General features: G+C 47.2%; 1 protein-coding gene and 1 pseudogene across 3 annotated transcripts; one reads left to right on the forward strand and one right to left on the reverse strand.

The window, feature by feature from the left end:
- The first annotated feature begins 526 nt into the window (after nucleotides 1-526).
- Nucleotides 527-1,804, forward strand: LOC123153698 (BTB/POZ and MATH domain-containing protein 1-like; annotated as a pseudogene).
- An 844-nt stretch (nucleotides 1,805-2,648) lies between these two features.
- On the reverse strand, nucleotides 2,649-5,215 carry LOC123154548 (protein DETOXIFICATION 16). Of its 3 annotated transcripts, none has more exons than XM_044573244.1 (8): nucleotides 4,922-5,215; nucleotides 4,272-4,816; nucleotides 4,072-4,158; nucleotides 3,896-3,952; nucleotides 3,499-3,737; nucleotides 3,318-3,386; nucleotides 3,123-3,209; nucleotides 2,649-3,019 (listed from the first exon to the last, which is right to left on the reverse strand). In XM_044573244.1, the coding sequence occupies exons 1-8, from the start codon at nucleotides 5,195-5,197 to the stop codon at nucleotides 2,955-2,957; spliced, it is 1,425 nt and encodes a 474-aa protein (XP_044429179.1). In that variant the 5' UTR covers nucleotides 5,198-5,215; the 3' UTR covers nucleotides 2,649-2,954. The 3 variants fall into 3 exon arrangements, with proteins under 3 accessions (XP_044429179.1, XP_044429180.1, XP_044429181.1); XM_044573246.1 differs by having other exon boundaries at nucleotides 2,963-3,019; nucleotides 3,268-3,386; XM_044573245.1 differs by lacking the exon at nucleotides 3,318-3,386.
- Between the last annotated feature and the right edge of the window lie 12,546 nt (nucleotides 5,216-17,761).

The following is a 17,761-nucleotide window of genomic DNA, read 5'->3' on the forward strand; positions in this document are numbered from 1 at the left end:
CATAGTTCATGAGTTTAGGAGCTCCAATAAGGAGGCTCACAATCTAGCGAAGCATGCATTAAGGTTAGGGCCTGGGCGTCATGTATGGCTGGGCCATCCGGAAGGTCTTTCTTTCGTCCCTGTAAACATTGTGACGGGTTGAATAAAGCTTCGCGAGATTGCCTAAAAAAAGGAAACAATACACAGCACAAATCTTAAAGAAAAATCTAACGGTCACAAAATTGACTGACGCAAAAGTGAAATTTCAGCTGACTGAATTGTAGCTAAAGTGGTCATGCGAGCGGTGATTGTTGGCATTCTGTATTGATTGATCACTTTGTTTGTTTCAACTTCCAACGTGCATCGGTACGCTAGGGATTCTCCCTCTCCACGAGCCGTCGCCGGTTCACATCGCCAGCCCAGTATAAAATCAAAATGTACTCCATCTCTCCCAGCAAAAACCAGCTCTCTCACGAGCTCACGGCGCCGGCATCCCAGTCTTTCCCCTCGATCCACCATCCACCGCGCCCGCTGCCCAGCCTTCGCCATGGCTAGTGCATGCACGAACCTCACTGATGCCACGCGCCTGGTGCAGGTCCTCAAGATCGACGGCTACAGCGCGAGTACGTCCAGTGGCGATTGCATCAAATCCAGATGGATTGTCGATGGTTACGAGTGGGAAATTCAGCTGTATCCTGCAACCTCGCAGTTCGGGATCGCTTATGAGTATAACGAACCTTTGTATCGGAAGTCGACCAAGTCCAAATTTGTCGACGGGAAATCGTCCTGGGACTATTGCTCGGACGCAGCTCCTCTGACATACGGCGCACTCGCTGACGTGTGGACCCGGACCCACGCGTCAGTGGCCCAACGTCAGGTGGCCGTACGTCAGGGGATCCGGCCTATTGCTCAAGGTGGGTTGCAGTGAAGCTTGCGTTCCTCGGTGAACCCGGAACGAGCAAGAAGAATTACACCGTGAAGGCGACTTTAGGCTGCCGGTTGATAGACCAGAGGGGCGTGGTTGGACCATCCCAAGAAAAGAGCATGTCACATCAATTCTTGAGTCCTCAGGAGTCAGGATTACTCACCTGCACCTGCAGTAGTGCTCATTGAGATGCACGATCTGGCAGAGTCCGGCTACCTCAGGGACAATTTTTGGCTGTGGAATGCGCCATCACGGTGCTCAGGCAATTACCAGTACTACCAACAATCACAGACGAGAAAGTGGTCGCGCCGCCGCCACCCACTAACTTGCACCAGCACCTCCGCGAACTCCTGCGGAGCGGGACGGGCGCTGACGTCACCTTCATCGTGTCCGGCGAGTCCTTCGCTGCGCACAAGCTAATACTTGCCTCAAGGTCACCTGTGTTCATGGCGGAATTCTTTGGAGCAATGAAGGAGAAGCGCTCGCGTCGTGTAGAGGTGCAGGACATGGAGGCGTCAGCATTCAGGGCCATGCTGCACTTCATCTACACGGACACAGTGCCCGAGCTTGATCCACGGGTCGAGCAGGTGGCGACAATGGCCCAGCATCTGCTTGCGGGTGCTGACAGGTACGGGTTGGATCAAGCTGATTTGCGAAAGCAAGCTCTCCCATGGCATCACCGTCGAGACCGCGGCGACGACTCTCGCTCTGGCGGAACAGCACAACTGCTCGCAGCTCAAGGCCAAGTGCATCGAGTTCATTGTCAGCACTACTGCGGTTCTTGATGCGGTATTGGTGGCGACGGAGGGGTACAAGCACCTGGAGGCCAGCTGCCCTTTGGTGCTGGCAGACCTCCTCAAGTCTGCCCGTGGGAGAAATTTGAAGCGCAGCAGGCGCTAGAGATCCAAGATTTAAGGATCCCTATGCTTGTCACGCCTAGCATATGCTCTAGTAGAAACTTGTGTATGGTGATGTCTGTCAGTCTATCTAAATTTACTAATATGAGTGTGTGATTTGTGACAGTTGCAATGCCTCGTTCCGTTGAAGAAATTAATGAATGATATGTTCCTTTCTATTAAAAACATGTGCTAGTAGTATTAGAAACTTAATTATTCTATCTAATTCCCCTCAAGTGTCCAAGATTTCAACAAAGTTAATGTGTGCAGAGCAAGTTTGCAGTGTTAACGTAAGGTGGTTCGTAGTTTTCAGACATGATTCGCTCTGCTGCAGCCTGCAGCCACATATCTCTCTGTTTAATTACCTGGAGTAGTTTTCGTCTGAACAGCTTGTCATCCAATTTTGATAGCTCGAATAGCTCGAGTTAGAAGTGCTGCCATGGTCTTTGTTTACTCCCTCTGGCCATTAATATAGTAAGATATTTTGATTATTTCAATATGGACTATAGACGGACTGAAATGAGTGTACAAACACACTAAATGTGTCTATATACGTCCTAATCAGTTTAAGTTACTCTAGAACATGTTATAACAGTGAATGCATGGAGTATCTTGCAGGCCTGGAGGTAACGTCTGAATTGATCTCCGCTTTATTATGCTTTGGAGATCATCCTGCAATGTTACTAGTAAGGTGTCCGTGCTATGCTACGGAGCCGCATAAAACAAGGTTGAATATATGGGACGAGAAACGGAGGGAGTAGCTTGCAACTGATCAAGTTCTTCAAATCAATCATATTCAGTTTCAGTTGCTATGTGTTCCAGACGCCCCCCAAGCTGCTCAGTGGATATGCATCTCAACATGCCACACAACAAACATCATTGGATCAAATTGGGTGGAGATTACAATGGTTTCGCCGCGCATTGCTTACCCACAAACTGTCTCCTATAGCAAGAGCTCAGTTACACGCTTACCGCAAGAATGAATCCAACCAAACATACAACTGCCAAAATGTCTGGATCATGCCTGCCTGCCTGCCTGCTGATCTCATGTTTGAGGATCTGCTCCGTTTTACATCCGAGGACCATACGTCGTCCTTGCTGAAGAAGGCCTCATCAACGCGCAAGTGCTATAGTGTATCCACGTGATCGATGCTTCACGTTGCTACGCTACTGGAAGTAGGTGAGCTGAGCCCAAGACCCTGTCCTGTGCCTTTAGTGCCTGAATCGGATGAACAAGAGAGAACACATTACATTGTCCTGTCTTCAGAGTAAACTGTAAGAATGAAACTGCTCCTAGTGATTGGTAGGTCTGCCATATTTACCTCCTTTTCCCAATCTATGCACCACGCGATAAATGTGAGCAGCACCAGTTTGGTGAAGCTGCCCGAAACGATGCCAAGCCAGAGACCCTAGTCGAAGCACCAGTTTCAGATTTCAGGACATCCATTCAATGCAATGACAGGTAAAATAATTGAGTAGGTGGAAGACAAATGCAAGCATCGCAGCCAAGGGAATGCCTAGCAGGTAGAATGCACCGAGATTCACGGCTGCGCCGATGTTCTGCTTGCCACTGCCGGTAAGCACGCCTTTACAGTTGTGAAAAATATGGTGTTAATTGTGTAAATTAGCTCTTGCTGTTATGGATTGCTGATTATATATATTCAGAAGTAGCTGTATAGAACAATGAAGACTATGTACCTGAAAGAGAACTGTGGAGTCCATCTATCAAGTAAGATATTCCGAGAATGGGCAGCATCCTTGAAATGTATGTGACGATTTCCTGCTCATTGCTGTACAGATACCCCCAAACATTCCGCAGCAAGACCATGGTCAGGGCTAACACCAATCCTACAGATAAGGCCATGTACATGACCACTCGCGTCGCTAGCTTTGCTGCTTCTGGGTGGCCAGCGCCAAGTTCGTTTGAGACGCGCGTGCTACGGACGAGACAAAGAGCAAGAATCAGCTGAGTAGATAAACAAGATTATATATTGGACTTATGAAAATTCAAACTGTACCACATATATGATGAGACTTCATAATGTTACTCATTGGATTCAGAATTGGTCTTCTGTGTTGAAGAATTACAACTGACCTGATAGAAGAAGAAAGGCCAAGCGGCACCATGTACAACAGAGCACCTGTGTTAAGGCTGCAAAAGGGAGCAACTAAGTTACGTACAGAGAACAAGCTATATATATATATAGGCGTGTTTAATTTTTGAAGCTGAAATCACAGATGATATGAACATGATCAGAACATTGTGCTTACCATATTGACAGCACTGATGTCTCAAGCTGTGGATTCGGCAGAAGCCCAGAGAGAAGCACAAGGATCTCAAATGACCACCACTCCAAGCTGCACATGCACAAGCAGTAATTATTCCAACGTTTTTGCAAGTGAAAATAATTGGTTTATACCACAGAAGAAAAGGAAATCAAAATTTCTCTTTTTTTTAGGGATATACCAACCAGATCATCATGGCGGACGGCATGGCGAGCGCGGTGAACTGGCGCAGCTCCCTGAACGCCTCTCTGGAGAAGCCGCTCCATGTGTTCTTGCAGGTGCTCGACAGCCTGACGTACAGAGCCAGTATGACCAGATTGATGCCGTAGGAGACGGCGTTGCTGAGCGCGGCGCCCTTGCTCCCCAGGCCGGCCTTGTACACCAGCAGCCAGCAGACGAGCGGGTGGCAGAGCGCCGTGGTGCCGGAGCTGGCCGTCACGGGCAGCACGATGCTCTGCGACTGCAGGAACCGTATGTGGCACTGCAGCGGCACGTACACGACGAGCGACGGGATCATCCACCGCGCATACTCGCCGGCCACGGCCGATATGGCCGGGTCCTGGCCGAGGGAGACGAGGATCCTGGTGGTGTTGGCCCAGATGAGGACGATGGGGACGCAGGCGAGCGAGAGCACCACCATCGCGCGCTGCTTGTAGACGCCGAGCCGGTGGTACAGCCGCGCCCCGTAGGCCTGGCCGCAGAGCGTGTCCATCGCCGTCGCCATGCCGGTCTGCAGCCCACCAGATTAATCAATCAGCAACCGGCTGTCTCCAAGCCGAGGGCACGGAAGAATTAATAAAATAGATGGGGACTAGGGGGGCGTAATGGCACGTACGAGGAGGCTGTAGCCGGTGACGTTGGCGAGGGAGGTGGCGAGGGAGGCGCCGGCGAGGGGCAGCTCGCCGAGGTGGCCGACGACCATGACGGACACCATGTTGACGACGTTCTGGAGGATGCAGCTGGCGATGATGGGCCCGCCGAGCCGCACCAGCCGCTTCACCTCCGCCGCGGCGAGGCCCTGGCGCGCCCCATCGTCGTCCGCCGCGTCCTTGCCGGGCCGCGCCGCCGCGAGCAGCGGCTCGTGGACGGGCGCGCCGGGCTTGGCGTCCATGGATTAGGAAATTGGGTGGGGGGCGACGGGAGGGAGGGCGGAGGGCCTTTTTATGGGGAGGTTTGATGCGGCGTGACCGTGTGACGCTGGGACAATTTGGATCCACCGCTGGATTTTCTTTGCCACCGCGTCACGAATCTCCTCTTCTTTTCTTTCTTTTTCGAGGGATCCTTTTATGGGAAGGTGTGATATGAGATGTGCAAAGGTTAGGGCGTCCTCCTCAAAAACGTCTGCAATACTACGGAACAAGGTGTGTAGACGTAGTTTATTATATATGCAACACGAACCCTTATTTTTTCCGTCTACATGTATCTATTTTTTTGTAAACCGGGCACAAATTGGAGGAGGTTTGCGGACATCTGAAACGCAGCCATGTACACACCTGACTGCCATGTAAACCCAAAAAATCTCCCGCGTGAAACTTGTCGTTAAAGGTGGAAGGCCTTCTTATGGGAAGGTTTGATGTGATGTGACTGTGTGACGCCGGGTCAATTGGATTCACAGCTGGATTTTCTTGTTTCCGTTGTGTTGCGGCTTTTCTGGCTTTTGGCAAATTTTCATAGATGTTAAAACCCCGCTGTTGTTGTCGTTCCCCTAAAGGAAAAACGCACTGTTGTTTGGTTAGGGCATGGACTTGCTGAGGTCGTCAAACAATGCCTCGACGATTTTAACCATGATATTCGAGTAATATAAATTATTTTCTGGCAAAAATAATTACCTTTTTCTGTGAAAAGGATCAATCAAATCTATTGTAAAAGTTCAAAAGTTCATCGGAAATACAAAACATCTCAAATATAACAAAAAAATCAAAATTTAGAGACCACCGAATGATCACTACTGCCATCAGAACAGGCTGCCAACGTGCCGCTATTGCCTCTTCTACCGGAGCTGGCCTGACCTTGTTGATGATAGACGTCATTTATCATCGAACACGAACCCTTATTTGTCCGTGAACGCGTCTGCTTTTTTTTCTAAACCTGACACAAATTAGGGGGAGGTTTGTGGGCGTCTGAAACACCGTCATGTACGCATCTTACCGCCATGTTCGCCACGTCAAACCCGAAAGTATCCCCCGCGTGAAACACTTGACGTGGATTCATGTCGTTAAAGGTGGGAGTCCTTTATATGGGAAGGTTTGATGTAATGTGACCATGTCAAGCTGGGTCAATTGGACCCATAGCTGCATTTTCTTGTTTCATTTCTATTGCAGCTTTTCCAGCTTTTGGCGAACTTCCGTTGATGTCAAAAACACAATTGTCGCTTCCCTCAAAGAAAATACGCACTGTCGTTTGGTTGGGGTCTTGGACCTGATGATGTCGTTGAACAATGCCGCGTTGAATGTAACCCTGTATTTGAGTAATACAAATTATTTTCCCATTAAAAGTTACACTTTTTCTTGTGAAAATGATCAAATCTATTATAAAAGTTGGAAGTAAAAAAGCATTTTAAACATAGTAAAAATTACATTGAGATTTCGAGAACACCAAACCACTACTTTTGTCAGAACGAGCCATCGACGCACCGTTGTCGCCACTCCTCAACCGGAGCGGGCTTGACCTTGACAGCCAGGAAGTTTCCGTGCACTTGCCTTTAAGGACCAGCGCCCTGGAGCCGCAGTCATCGCCGTTGAACCTTTGCATAGATTTGCAGCATGTGACACCAAATCTCCCTACATGACGAGGAACCGTAACCTCATCGCCCCTAAGAGACAGCAGGAATCTATGCTGGAGCTCACTCGAGTTGGATGGGAACCAAGAAGAAGTCTTGCCATTCGTCTGAGCGCCATGCCTGCGAGGACTAAAAAATCATACGCTAAACTACTAACTGGAGTGAAGGCATTAGGATTCGCCTCCCCACTACCGCCGCCGGAGCGGCAGGTAGAGGGATGGTGAATCCACAACCTCGCCAATGAAGTCTGGAGTGTAATTTTTGCCCTAACCGTCTAGGGGTAGAGGAGGAAAACTGAAGGAAATATGCCCTAGAGGCAATAATAAAGTTATTATTTATTTTCTTATATCATGATAAATGTTTATTATTCATGCTAGAATTGTATTAACCGGAAACATAATACATGTGTGAATACATAGACAAACTTAGTGTCACTAGTATGCCTCTACTTGACTAGCTCGTTAATCAAAGATGGTTATGTTTCCTAACCATGAACAAAGTGTTGTTATTTGATTAACGAGGTCACATCATTAGTTGAATGATCTGATTGACATGACCCATTCCATTAGCTTAGCACCCGATCGTTTAGTATGTTGCTATTGCTTTCTTCATGACTGATACATGTTCGTATGACTATGAGATTATGCAACTCCCGTTTGCTGGAGGAACACTTTGTGTGCTACCAAACGTCACAACGTAACTGGGTGATTATAAAGGAGCTCTACAGGTGTCTCCAATGGTAGATGTTGGGTTGGCGTATTTCGAGAATAGGATTTGTCACTCCGATTGTCGGAGAGGTATCTCTGGGCCCTCTCGGTAATGCACATCACATAAGCCTTGCAAGCATTGCAACTAATGAGTTAGTTGCGAGATGATATATTACGGAACGAGTAAAGAGACTTGCCGGTAATGAGATTGAACGAGGTATTGGATACCGACGATCGAATCTCGGGCAAGTAACATACCGATGACAAAGGGAACAACGTATGTTGTTATGCGGTCTGACCGATAAAGATCTTCGTAGAATATGTAGGAGCCAATATGGGCATCTAGGTCCCGCTATTAGTTATTGACCGGAGATGTGTCTCAGTCATGTCTGCATTGTTCTCTAACCGTAGGGTCCGCACGCTTAACGTTACGATGACAATTATTATGAGTTTATGAATTTTGATGTATTGAAGTTAGTTCGGAGTCCCGGATGTGATCACGGACATGACGAGGAGTCTCGAAATGGTCGAGACATGAAGATTGATATATTGGACGGCTATATTCGGACACCGGAAGTGTTCCGGGTGATTTCGGAGAAAACCGGAGAGCCGGAGGGTTACCGGAACCCTACCGGGAGAAGTAATGGGCCATATGGGCCTTAGTGGAGAGAGAGGGGGGCTGCCAGAGGTGGGCCGCGCGCCACCTCCTCCCTGGTCCGAATTGGACTAGGGGAGGGGGGCGCCCCCCCCCCCTTTCCTTCTCCCACTCCAACTCTTTCCCCCTCCTAGTAGGAGTCCTACTCCTACTAGGAGGAGGACTCCTCCTTGGCGCGCCACACCTGGCCGGCCGGCCTCCTCCCCTTGCTCCTTTATATACGGGGGCAGGGGGCACCCCAAGACACACAAGTTGATCCACGTGATCGTTCCTTAGCCGTGTGTGGTGCCCCCTGCCACCATATTCCACCTCGGTCATATCGTTGTAGTGCTTAGGCGAAGCCCTGCGTCGGTAGAACATCATCATCGTCACCACGCCGTTGTGCTGACGAAACTCTTCCCCGAAGCTTTGCTGGATCGGAGCGCGGGGAACGTCATCGAGCTGTACGTGTGCTAAGAACTCAGAGGTGCCGGAGTAACGGTGCTTGGATCGGTTGGATCGGGAAGACGTACAACTACTTCCTCTATGTTGTGTCAACGCTTCCGCAGTCGGTCTGCGTGGGTACGTAGACAACACTCTCCCCTCTCGTTGCTATGCATCACCATGATCTTGCGTGTGCGTAGGAATTTTTTTGAAATTACTGCGTTCCCCAACAGTGGCATCCGAGCCTAGGTTTTATGGTTTGATGTTATATACACGAGTAGAACACAAGTGAGTTGTGGGCGATATAAGTCATACTACCTACCAGCATGTCATACTTTGGTTCGGCGGTATTGTTGGATGAAGCGGCCCGGACCGACATTACGCGTACGCTTACGCGAGACCGGTTTCCCCGACGTGCTTTGCACATAGGTGACTTGCGGGTGACTGTTTCTCCAACTTTAGTTGAACCGAGTGTGGCTACGCCCGGTCCTTGCGAAGGTTAAAACGGAGTCAAATTGACAAACTATCGTTGTGGTTTTGATGCGTAGGTGAGATTGGTTCTTGCTTAAGCCCGTAGCAGCCATGTAAAACTTGCAACAACAAAGTAGAGGACGTCTAACTTGTTTTTGCAGGGCATGTTGTGATGTGATATGGCCAAGACATGATGCTAAATTTTATTTATGAGACGATCATGTTTTGTAACCGAGTTATCGGCAACTGGCAGGAGACATATGGTTGTCGCTTTATTGTATGCAATGCAATCGCGATGTAATGCTTTAATTTATCACTAAGCGGTAGCGATAGTCGTGGAAGCATAAGATTGGCGAGACGACAACGATGCTACGATGGAGATCAAGGTGTCGCGCCGGTGACGATGGTGATCATGACGGTGCTTCGGAGATGGAGATCACAGGCACAAGATGATGATGGCCATGTCATATCACTTATATTGATTTCATGTGATGTTTATCTTTTATGTATCTTATCTTGCTTTGATTGACGGTAGCATTATAAGATGATCTCTCACTAAATTATCAAGAAGTGTTCTCCCTGAGTATGCACCGTTGCGAAAGTTCTTCGTGCTGAGACACCACGTGATGATCGGGTGTGATAGGCTCTACGTTCAAATACAACGGGTGCAAAACAGTTGCACACGCGGAATACTCAGGTTATACTTGACGAGCCAAGCATATATAGATATGGCCTCGGAACACGAAGACCGAAAGGTCGAGCGTGAATCATATAGTAGATATGATCAACATAGCGATGTTCACCAATGAAACTACTCCATCTCACGTGATGATCGGACATGGTTTAGTTGATTTGGATCACGTGATCACTTAGAGGATTAGAGGGATGTCTATCTAAGTGGGAGTTCTTAAGTAATTTGATTAATTGAACTTAAACTTATCATGAACTTAGTACCTGATAGTATCTTGCTTCTTTATGTTTGATTGTAGATAGATGGCTCGTGTTGTTGTTCCGTTGAATTTTAATGCGTTCCTTGAGAAAGCAAAGTTGAAAGATGATGGTAGCAATTACACGGACTGGGTCCGTAACTTGAGGATTATCCTCATTGCTGCTCAGAAGAATTACGTCCTGGAAGCACCGCTGGGTGCCAGGCCTGCTGCTGGAGCAACACCAGATGTTATGAACGTCTGGCAGAGCAAAGCTGATGACTACTCGATAGTTCAGTGTGCCATGCTTTACGGCTTAGAATCGGGACTTCAACAACGTTTTGAACGTCATGGAGCATATGAGATGTTCCAGGAGTTGAAGTTAATATTTCAAGTAAATGCCCGGATTGAGAGATATGAAGTCTCCAATAAGTTCTATAGCTGCAAGATGGAGGAGAACAGTTCTGTCAGTGAGCATATACTCAAAATGTCTGGGTATAATAATCACTTGATTCAGATGGGAGTTAATCTTCCAGATGATTGCGTCATTGACAGAATTCTCCAATCACTGCCACCAAGCTATAAGAGCTTCGTGATGAACTATAATATGCAAGGGATGAACAACACTATTCCCGAGCTCTTCGCAATGCTGAAAGCTGCGGAGGTAGAAATTAAAAAGGAGCATCAAGTGTTGATGGTGAACAAGACCACTAGTTTCAAGAAAAAGGGCAAAGGGAAGAAGAAGGGGAATTTCAAGAAGAACGGCAAGCAAGTTGCTGCTCAAGAGAAGAAACCCAAGTCTGGACCTAAGCCTGAAACTAAGTGCTTCTACTGCAAGCAGACTGGTCACTGGAAGCGGAACTGCCCCAAGTATTTGGCGGATAAGAAGGATGGCAAGGTGAACAAAGGTATATGTGATATACATGTTATTGATGTGTACCTTACTAATGCTCGCAGTAGCACCTGGGTATTTGATACTGGTTCTGTTGCTAATATTTGCAACTCGAAACAGGGACTACGGATTAAGCGAAGATTGGCTAAGGACGAGGTGACGATGCGCGTGGGAAACGGTTCCAAAGTTGATGTGATCGCGGTCGGCACGCTACCTCTACATCTACCTTCGGGATTAGTATTAGACCTAAATAATTGTTATTTGGTGCCAGCGTTGAGCATGAACATTATATCTGGATCTTGTTTAATGCGAGACGGTTATTCATTTAAATCAGAGAATAATGGTTGTTCTATTTATATGAGTAATATCTTTTATGGTCATGCACCCTTGAAGAGTGGTCTATTCTTATTGAAACTCGATAGTAGTGATACACATATTCATAATGTTGAAGCCAAAAGATGCAGAGTTGATAATGATAGTGCAACTTATTTGTGGCACTGCCGTTTAGGTCATATCGGTGTAAAGCGCATGAAGAAACTCCATACTGATGGACTTTTGGAACCACTTGATTATGAATCACTTGGTACTTGCGAAACGTGCCTCATGGGCAAGATGACTAAAACACCATTCTCCGGTACTATGGAGAGAGCAACAGATTTGTTGGAAATCATACATACGGATGTATGTGGTCCATTGAATATTGAGGCTCGTGGCGGATATCGTTATTTTCTCACCTTCACAGATGACTTAAGCAGATATGGGTATATCTACTTAATGAAACACAAGTCTGAAACATTTGAAAAGTTCAAAGAATTTCATAGTGAAGTTGAAAATCATCGTAACAAGAAAATAAAGTTTCTACGATCTGATCGTGGAGGAGAATATTTGAGTTACAAGTTTGGTGTACATTTGAAAAATTGTGGAATAGTTTCGCAACTCACGCCACCCGGAACACCACAGCGTAATGGTGTGTCAGAACGTCGTAATCATACTTTACTAGATATGGTGCGATCTATGATGTCTCTTACTGATTTACCGCTATCGTTCTGGGGATACGCTCTAGAGACGGCCGCATTCACGTTAAATAGGGCACCATCAAAATCCGTTGAGACGACGCCTTATGAACTGTGGTTTGGCAAGAAACCAAAGTTGCCGTTTCTGAAAGTTTGGGGCTGCGATGCTTATGTGAAAAAGCTTCAACCTGATAAGCTCGAACCCAAATCGGAGAAATGTGTCTTCATAGGATATCCAAAGGAAACTATTGGATACACCTTCTATCACAGATCCGAAGGCAAGACTTTTGTTGCTAAATTCGGAAACTTTCTGGAGAAGGAGTTTCTCTCGAAAGAAGTGAGTGGGAGGAAAGTAGAACTTGACGAGGTAACTGTACCTGCTCCTTTATTGGAAAGTAGTACATCACATAAAACTGTTTCTGCGACACCTACACCAATAAGTGAGGAAGTTAATGATAATGATCATGAAACTTCAGAACAAGATACTACTGAACCTCGTAGATCAACTAGAGTGAGATCCGCGCCAGAGTGGTACGGTAATCCAGTTCTGTAAGTCATGCTACTAGATCATGATGAACCTACGAACTATGAAGAAGCGACGGTGAGCCCAGATTCCGCAAAGTGGCTTGAAGCCATGAAATCTGAGATGGGATCCATGTATGAGAACAAAGTATGGACTTTGGTTGACTTGCCCGATGATCGGCAAGCAATTGAGAATAAATGGATCTTCAAGAAGAAGACTGACGCTGACGGTAATGTTACTGTCTACAAAGCTCGACTTGTCGCAAAAGGTTTTTGACAAGTTCAAGGGGTTGACTACGATGAGACCTTCTCACCCGTAGCGATGCTTAAGTCTGTCCGAATCATGTTAGCAATTGCCGCGTTTTATGATTATGAAATTTGGCAGATGGATGTCAAAACTGCATTTCTGAATGGATTTCTGGAAGAAGAGTTGTATATGATGCAACCGGAAGGTTTTGTCGATCCAAAGGGAGCTAACAAAGTGTGCAAGCTCTAGCGATCCATTTATGGACTGGTGCAAGCCTCTCGGAGTTGGAATAAACGCTTTGATAGTGTGATCAAAGCATTTGGTTTTATACAGACTTTCAGAGAAGTCTGTGTTTACAAGAAAGTGAGTGGGAGCTCTGTAGCATTTCTGATATTATATGTGGATGACATATTACTGATCAGAAATGATATAGAATTTCTGGATAGCATAAAGGGATACTTGAATAAGAGTTTTTCAATGAAAGACCTCGGAGAAGCTGCTTACATATTAGGCATAAAGATCTATAGAGATAGATCAAGACGCTTAATTGGACTTTCACAAAGCACATACTTTGACAAGATTTTGAAAAAGTTCAAAATGGATCAGGCGAAGAAAGGGTTCTTGCCTGTGTTACAAGGTGTGAAGTTGAGTCAGACTCAATGCCCGACCACTGCAGAAGATAGAGAGAAAATGAAAGATGTTCCCTATGCATCAGCCATAGGCTCTATCATGTATGCAATGCTGTGTACCAGACCTGATGTGTGCCTTGCTATAAGCTTAGCAGGGAGGTACCAAAGTAATCCAGGAGTGGATCACTGGACAGCGGTCAAGAACATCCTGAAATACCTGAAAAGGACTAAGGATATGTTTCTCGTATATGGAGGTGACAAAGAGCTCACCGTAAGAGGTTACGTTGATGCAAGCTTTGACACTGATCCGGACGATTCTAAATCGCAAACCGGATACGTGTTTACATTAAACGGTGGAGCTGTCAGTTGGTGCAGTTCTAAACAAAGCGTCGTAGCGGGATCTACATGTGAAGTGGAGTACATAGCTGCTTCGGAAGCAGCGAACGAAGGTGTCTGGATGAAGGAGTTCATATCCGATCTAGGTGTTATACCTAGTGCATGGGGTCCAATGAAAATCTTTTGTGACAATACTGGTGCAATTGCCTTAGCAAAGGAATCCAGATTTCACAAGAGAACCAAGCACATCAAGAGACGCTTCAATTCCATCCGGGATCTAGTCCAGGTGGGAGACATAGAGATTTGCAAGATACATACGGATCTGAATGTTGCAGACCCGTTGACTAAGCCTCTTCCACGAGCAAAACATGATCAGCACCAAGGCTCCATGGGTGTTAGAATCATTACTCTGTAATCTAGATTATTGACTCTAGTGCAAGTGGGAGACTGAAGGAAATATGCCCTAGAGGCAATAATAAAGTTATTATTTATTTCCTTATATCATGATAAATGTTTATTATTCATGCTAGAATTGTATTAACCGGAAACATAATACATGTGTGAATACATAGACAAACTTAGTGTCACTAGTATGCCTCTACTTGACTAGCTCGTTAATCAAAGATGGTTATATTTCCTAACCATGAACAAAGTGTTGTTATTTGATTAACGAGGTCACATCATTAGTTGAATGATCTGATTGACATGACCCATTCCATTAGCTTAGCACCCGATCGTTTAGTATGTTGCTATTGCTTTCTTCATGACTTATACATGTTCCTATGACTATGAGATTATGCAACTCCCGTTTGCCGGAGGAACACTTTATGTGCTACCAAACGTCACAACGTAACTGGGTGATTATAAAGGAGCTCTACAGGTGTCTCCAATGGTAGATGTTGGGTTGGCGTATTTCGAGAATATGATTTGTCACTCCGATTGTCGGAGAGGTATCTCTGGGCCCTCTCGGTAATGCACATCACATAAGCCTTGCAAGCATTGCAACTAATGAGTTAGTTGCGAGATGATGTATTACGGAACGAGTAAAGAGACTTGCCGGTAACGAGATTGAACTAGGTATTGGATACCGACGATCGAATCTCGGGCAAGTAACATACCGACGACAAAGGGAACAACGTATGTTGTTATGCGGTCTGACCGATAAAGATCTTCGTAGAATATGTAGGAGCCAATATGGGCATCCAGGTCCCGCTATTGGTTATTTACCGGAGATGTGTCTCAGTCATGTCTGCATTGTTCTCGAACCGTAGGGTACGCACGCTTAACGTTACGATGACAGTTATTATGAGTTTATGCATTTTGATGTACCGAAGTTAGTTCGGAGTCCCGGATGTGATCACGGACATGACGAGGAGTCTCGAAATGGTCGAGACATAAAGATTGATATATTTGACGGCTATATTCGGACACCGGATGTGTTCCGGGTGATTTCGGAGAAAACCGGAGAGCCGGGGGGTTACCGGAACCCTACCGGGAGAAGTAATGGGCCATATGGGCCTTCGTGGAGAGAGAGGGGGGCTGCCAGAGGTGGGCCGCGCGCCACCTCCTCCCTGGTCCGAATTGGATTAGGGGAGGGGGCGGCGGCCCCCCTTTCCTTCTCCCACTCCAACTCTTTCCCCCTCCTGGTAGGAGTCCTACTCCTACTAGGAGGAGGACTCCTCCTTGGCCCGCCACACCTGGCCGGCTGGCCTCCTCCCTTGCTCCTTTATATACTGTGGCAGGGGGCACCCCAAGACACACAAGTTGATCCACGTGATCGTTCCTTAGCCGTGTGCGGTGCCCCCTGCCACCATATTCCACCTCGATCATATCGTTGTAGTGCTTAGGCGAAGCCCTGCGTCGGTAGAACATCATCATCGTCATCACGCCGTTGTGCTGACGAAACTCTTCCCCGAAGCTTTGCTGGATCGGAGCCCGGGGAACGTCATCGAGCTGTACGTGTGCGAAGAACTCGGAGGTGCCGGAGTAACGGTGCTTGTATCGGTCGGATCGGGAAGAAGTACGACTACTTCCTCTACGTTGTGTCAACGCTTCCGCAGTCGGTCTGCGTGGGTACGTAGACAACACTCTCCCCTCTCGTTGCTATGCATCACCATGATCTTGCGTGTGCGTAGGAATTTTTTTGAAATTACTGCGTTCCCCAACAAAAACGAGGCGTTATAGACATATGATAATTGGGGTAAAAAAATTAATCCTTGGTCCTCAATAATCCATTCCAATATAAAACACTACAGAACTCATATGAAGGTCATCCCAAATGAATAACCTAGAAAACAACCGCATATTTTCCGAATGAATCAGTAGAAATAGAATGGACAAGGAACACTTCAAACATCCAGACGACTTGCCATCACTGGCGGCACTGAGGGTATTCATGTGTATTCGTGTGAATACCCATTATTGAGCGCAAAAAATATATTAATACATAGATGCAACGTGCACGGCCCACTGCTCGCTCCCTTCTCTTGCTCGTTGCCTCGTTCGGTCGTTCCCCAATCCTAGATGAAGCCATGTCAACCAAAGAATCATAACTTTGAGTATACAAATAAAAGTGGAGTTGACCGTCGCTTTTGTCGTGCTTGGTTTAAAGAATTTCCATGGATTAAGTATAGTGTGACAAAAGATAGTGCTTTCTGCTTTGTTTGCTATCTGTTCAAAGATAAGACAAAATATCCCGGTGGAGATGCATTTGTGAAGAATGGATTTAGGAACTGGAACATGAAATCGAGATTGAAGAAACATGAAGGTGAGGTTAGTATTTGTGACGCCCCAAGACCGGAGCTTCAGATGCCTTTCATGGGTTCCGAGTTTCGTCGTGTATTTTGTTTGGTTCGTTGCATTCATCTTTGCATCATGTGCATTGTCATATTCATGCATGTTACATTGTTGGATGCTCCTTGTATGATCATGCATCATCACCTCCTCCTTCCTTCTTCTTTCTTTCATTTTGGCAAGTGACCTTTTTTCCCCTTCTCCATAAATGTTCTTTCTTTTCCTTTAAACCATACACCTTTCCTTCAACCTCTCCGCTAAATTTCAGATCCTTTGGAGTTGTTTTGGTTAGGTTCAAAAATGCCTCAAGTTTGAATCATATTAAACTTGTTTTATTTTTCTACCTCTAAAAATGTCCAAACCAATTTTATCAAATAGGGCATGAATTCAGGGTCATGAGGATATTTTTATATTTCTCATACACCTCTCCTTTTCCCCTGTGCTTTTCTCTTTATTTTTCTCCTTGAAGAAAATTAAGGAGAAGGAGACAGCAGCTTAGGCCAGCCACAACCCAATTGGGCCTCTCCTTCCGCGTCGGCCCACCTAGGCCAACTACCGTGCCGGCCCACCTAACCCTCTAACCCTAGCCGCTCAACATCTCCACCCCTCTCGTTCCCATCCGCCGCCACCCAATCCCGCATGCATCGAGCGAGGGAGAGCCCCGCTCGATCCCCTTCTTCCTCGAGGCTCTCCCCTCCCCCTCCTGTCGATCTCTCCCTCCCTATTCCCTCTAGCGCTGCCTCAGCCTCCCTAGCCTCTCTCGCATCGCGCTGAGCCCCTCCACTCCTTCCAGCGAGGCCCAATCCCCATCTCCTTCCCTATCTTCGCTCATGCACAGGGGCGCAGCCCGAGCTTCCTCGAGCACCTCCTCCTTGCCGCCTCGCCTGTCGCCGAGCAGGAGCCACCGCCCGACCTCCTCCAATGCCGCTGCCTCGCCATGGAGCTGCGCCCGTTCGCCTGCTCCCTTGACCGTGCCGGCCACCAGAGCCGTTGCTGGCCGCCGCCGGATCAGGGCGCCTCCTCCTTTCTCCTCTGCCACCATGACACGCTCGTGCCACCGTCTCCTCCATCCATGCCTGCAGCAGCGCCCCAATGCCTCCTCGTCCCCGCGCAGCCCGCGAGGCACCGGCCTCCTCTGCGCCGCGCCTCCCGAGCAGCGTCCAGGAGCCCGAGCTCCATCTTCTACGCTACGTCCGAGCGAGAGGATCTCGCTGCTCAAGCATGCACCAAGTACATGGCGCTCTCCCGAGCACCTCCCGTTCGTGCCTCCCCTCGTCCTCGT

The sequence above is a fragment of the Triticum aestivum genome, chromosome 7A (genome assembly GCF_018294505.1).
Source record: "Triticum aestivum cultivar Chinese Spring chromosome 7A, IWGSC CS RefSeq v2.1, whole genome shotgun sequence".
In the NCBI taxonomy this organism is placed as follows: domain Eukaryota; kingdom Viridiplantae; phylum Streptophyta; class Magnoliopsida; order Poales; family Poaceae; genus Triticum; species Triticum aestivum.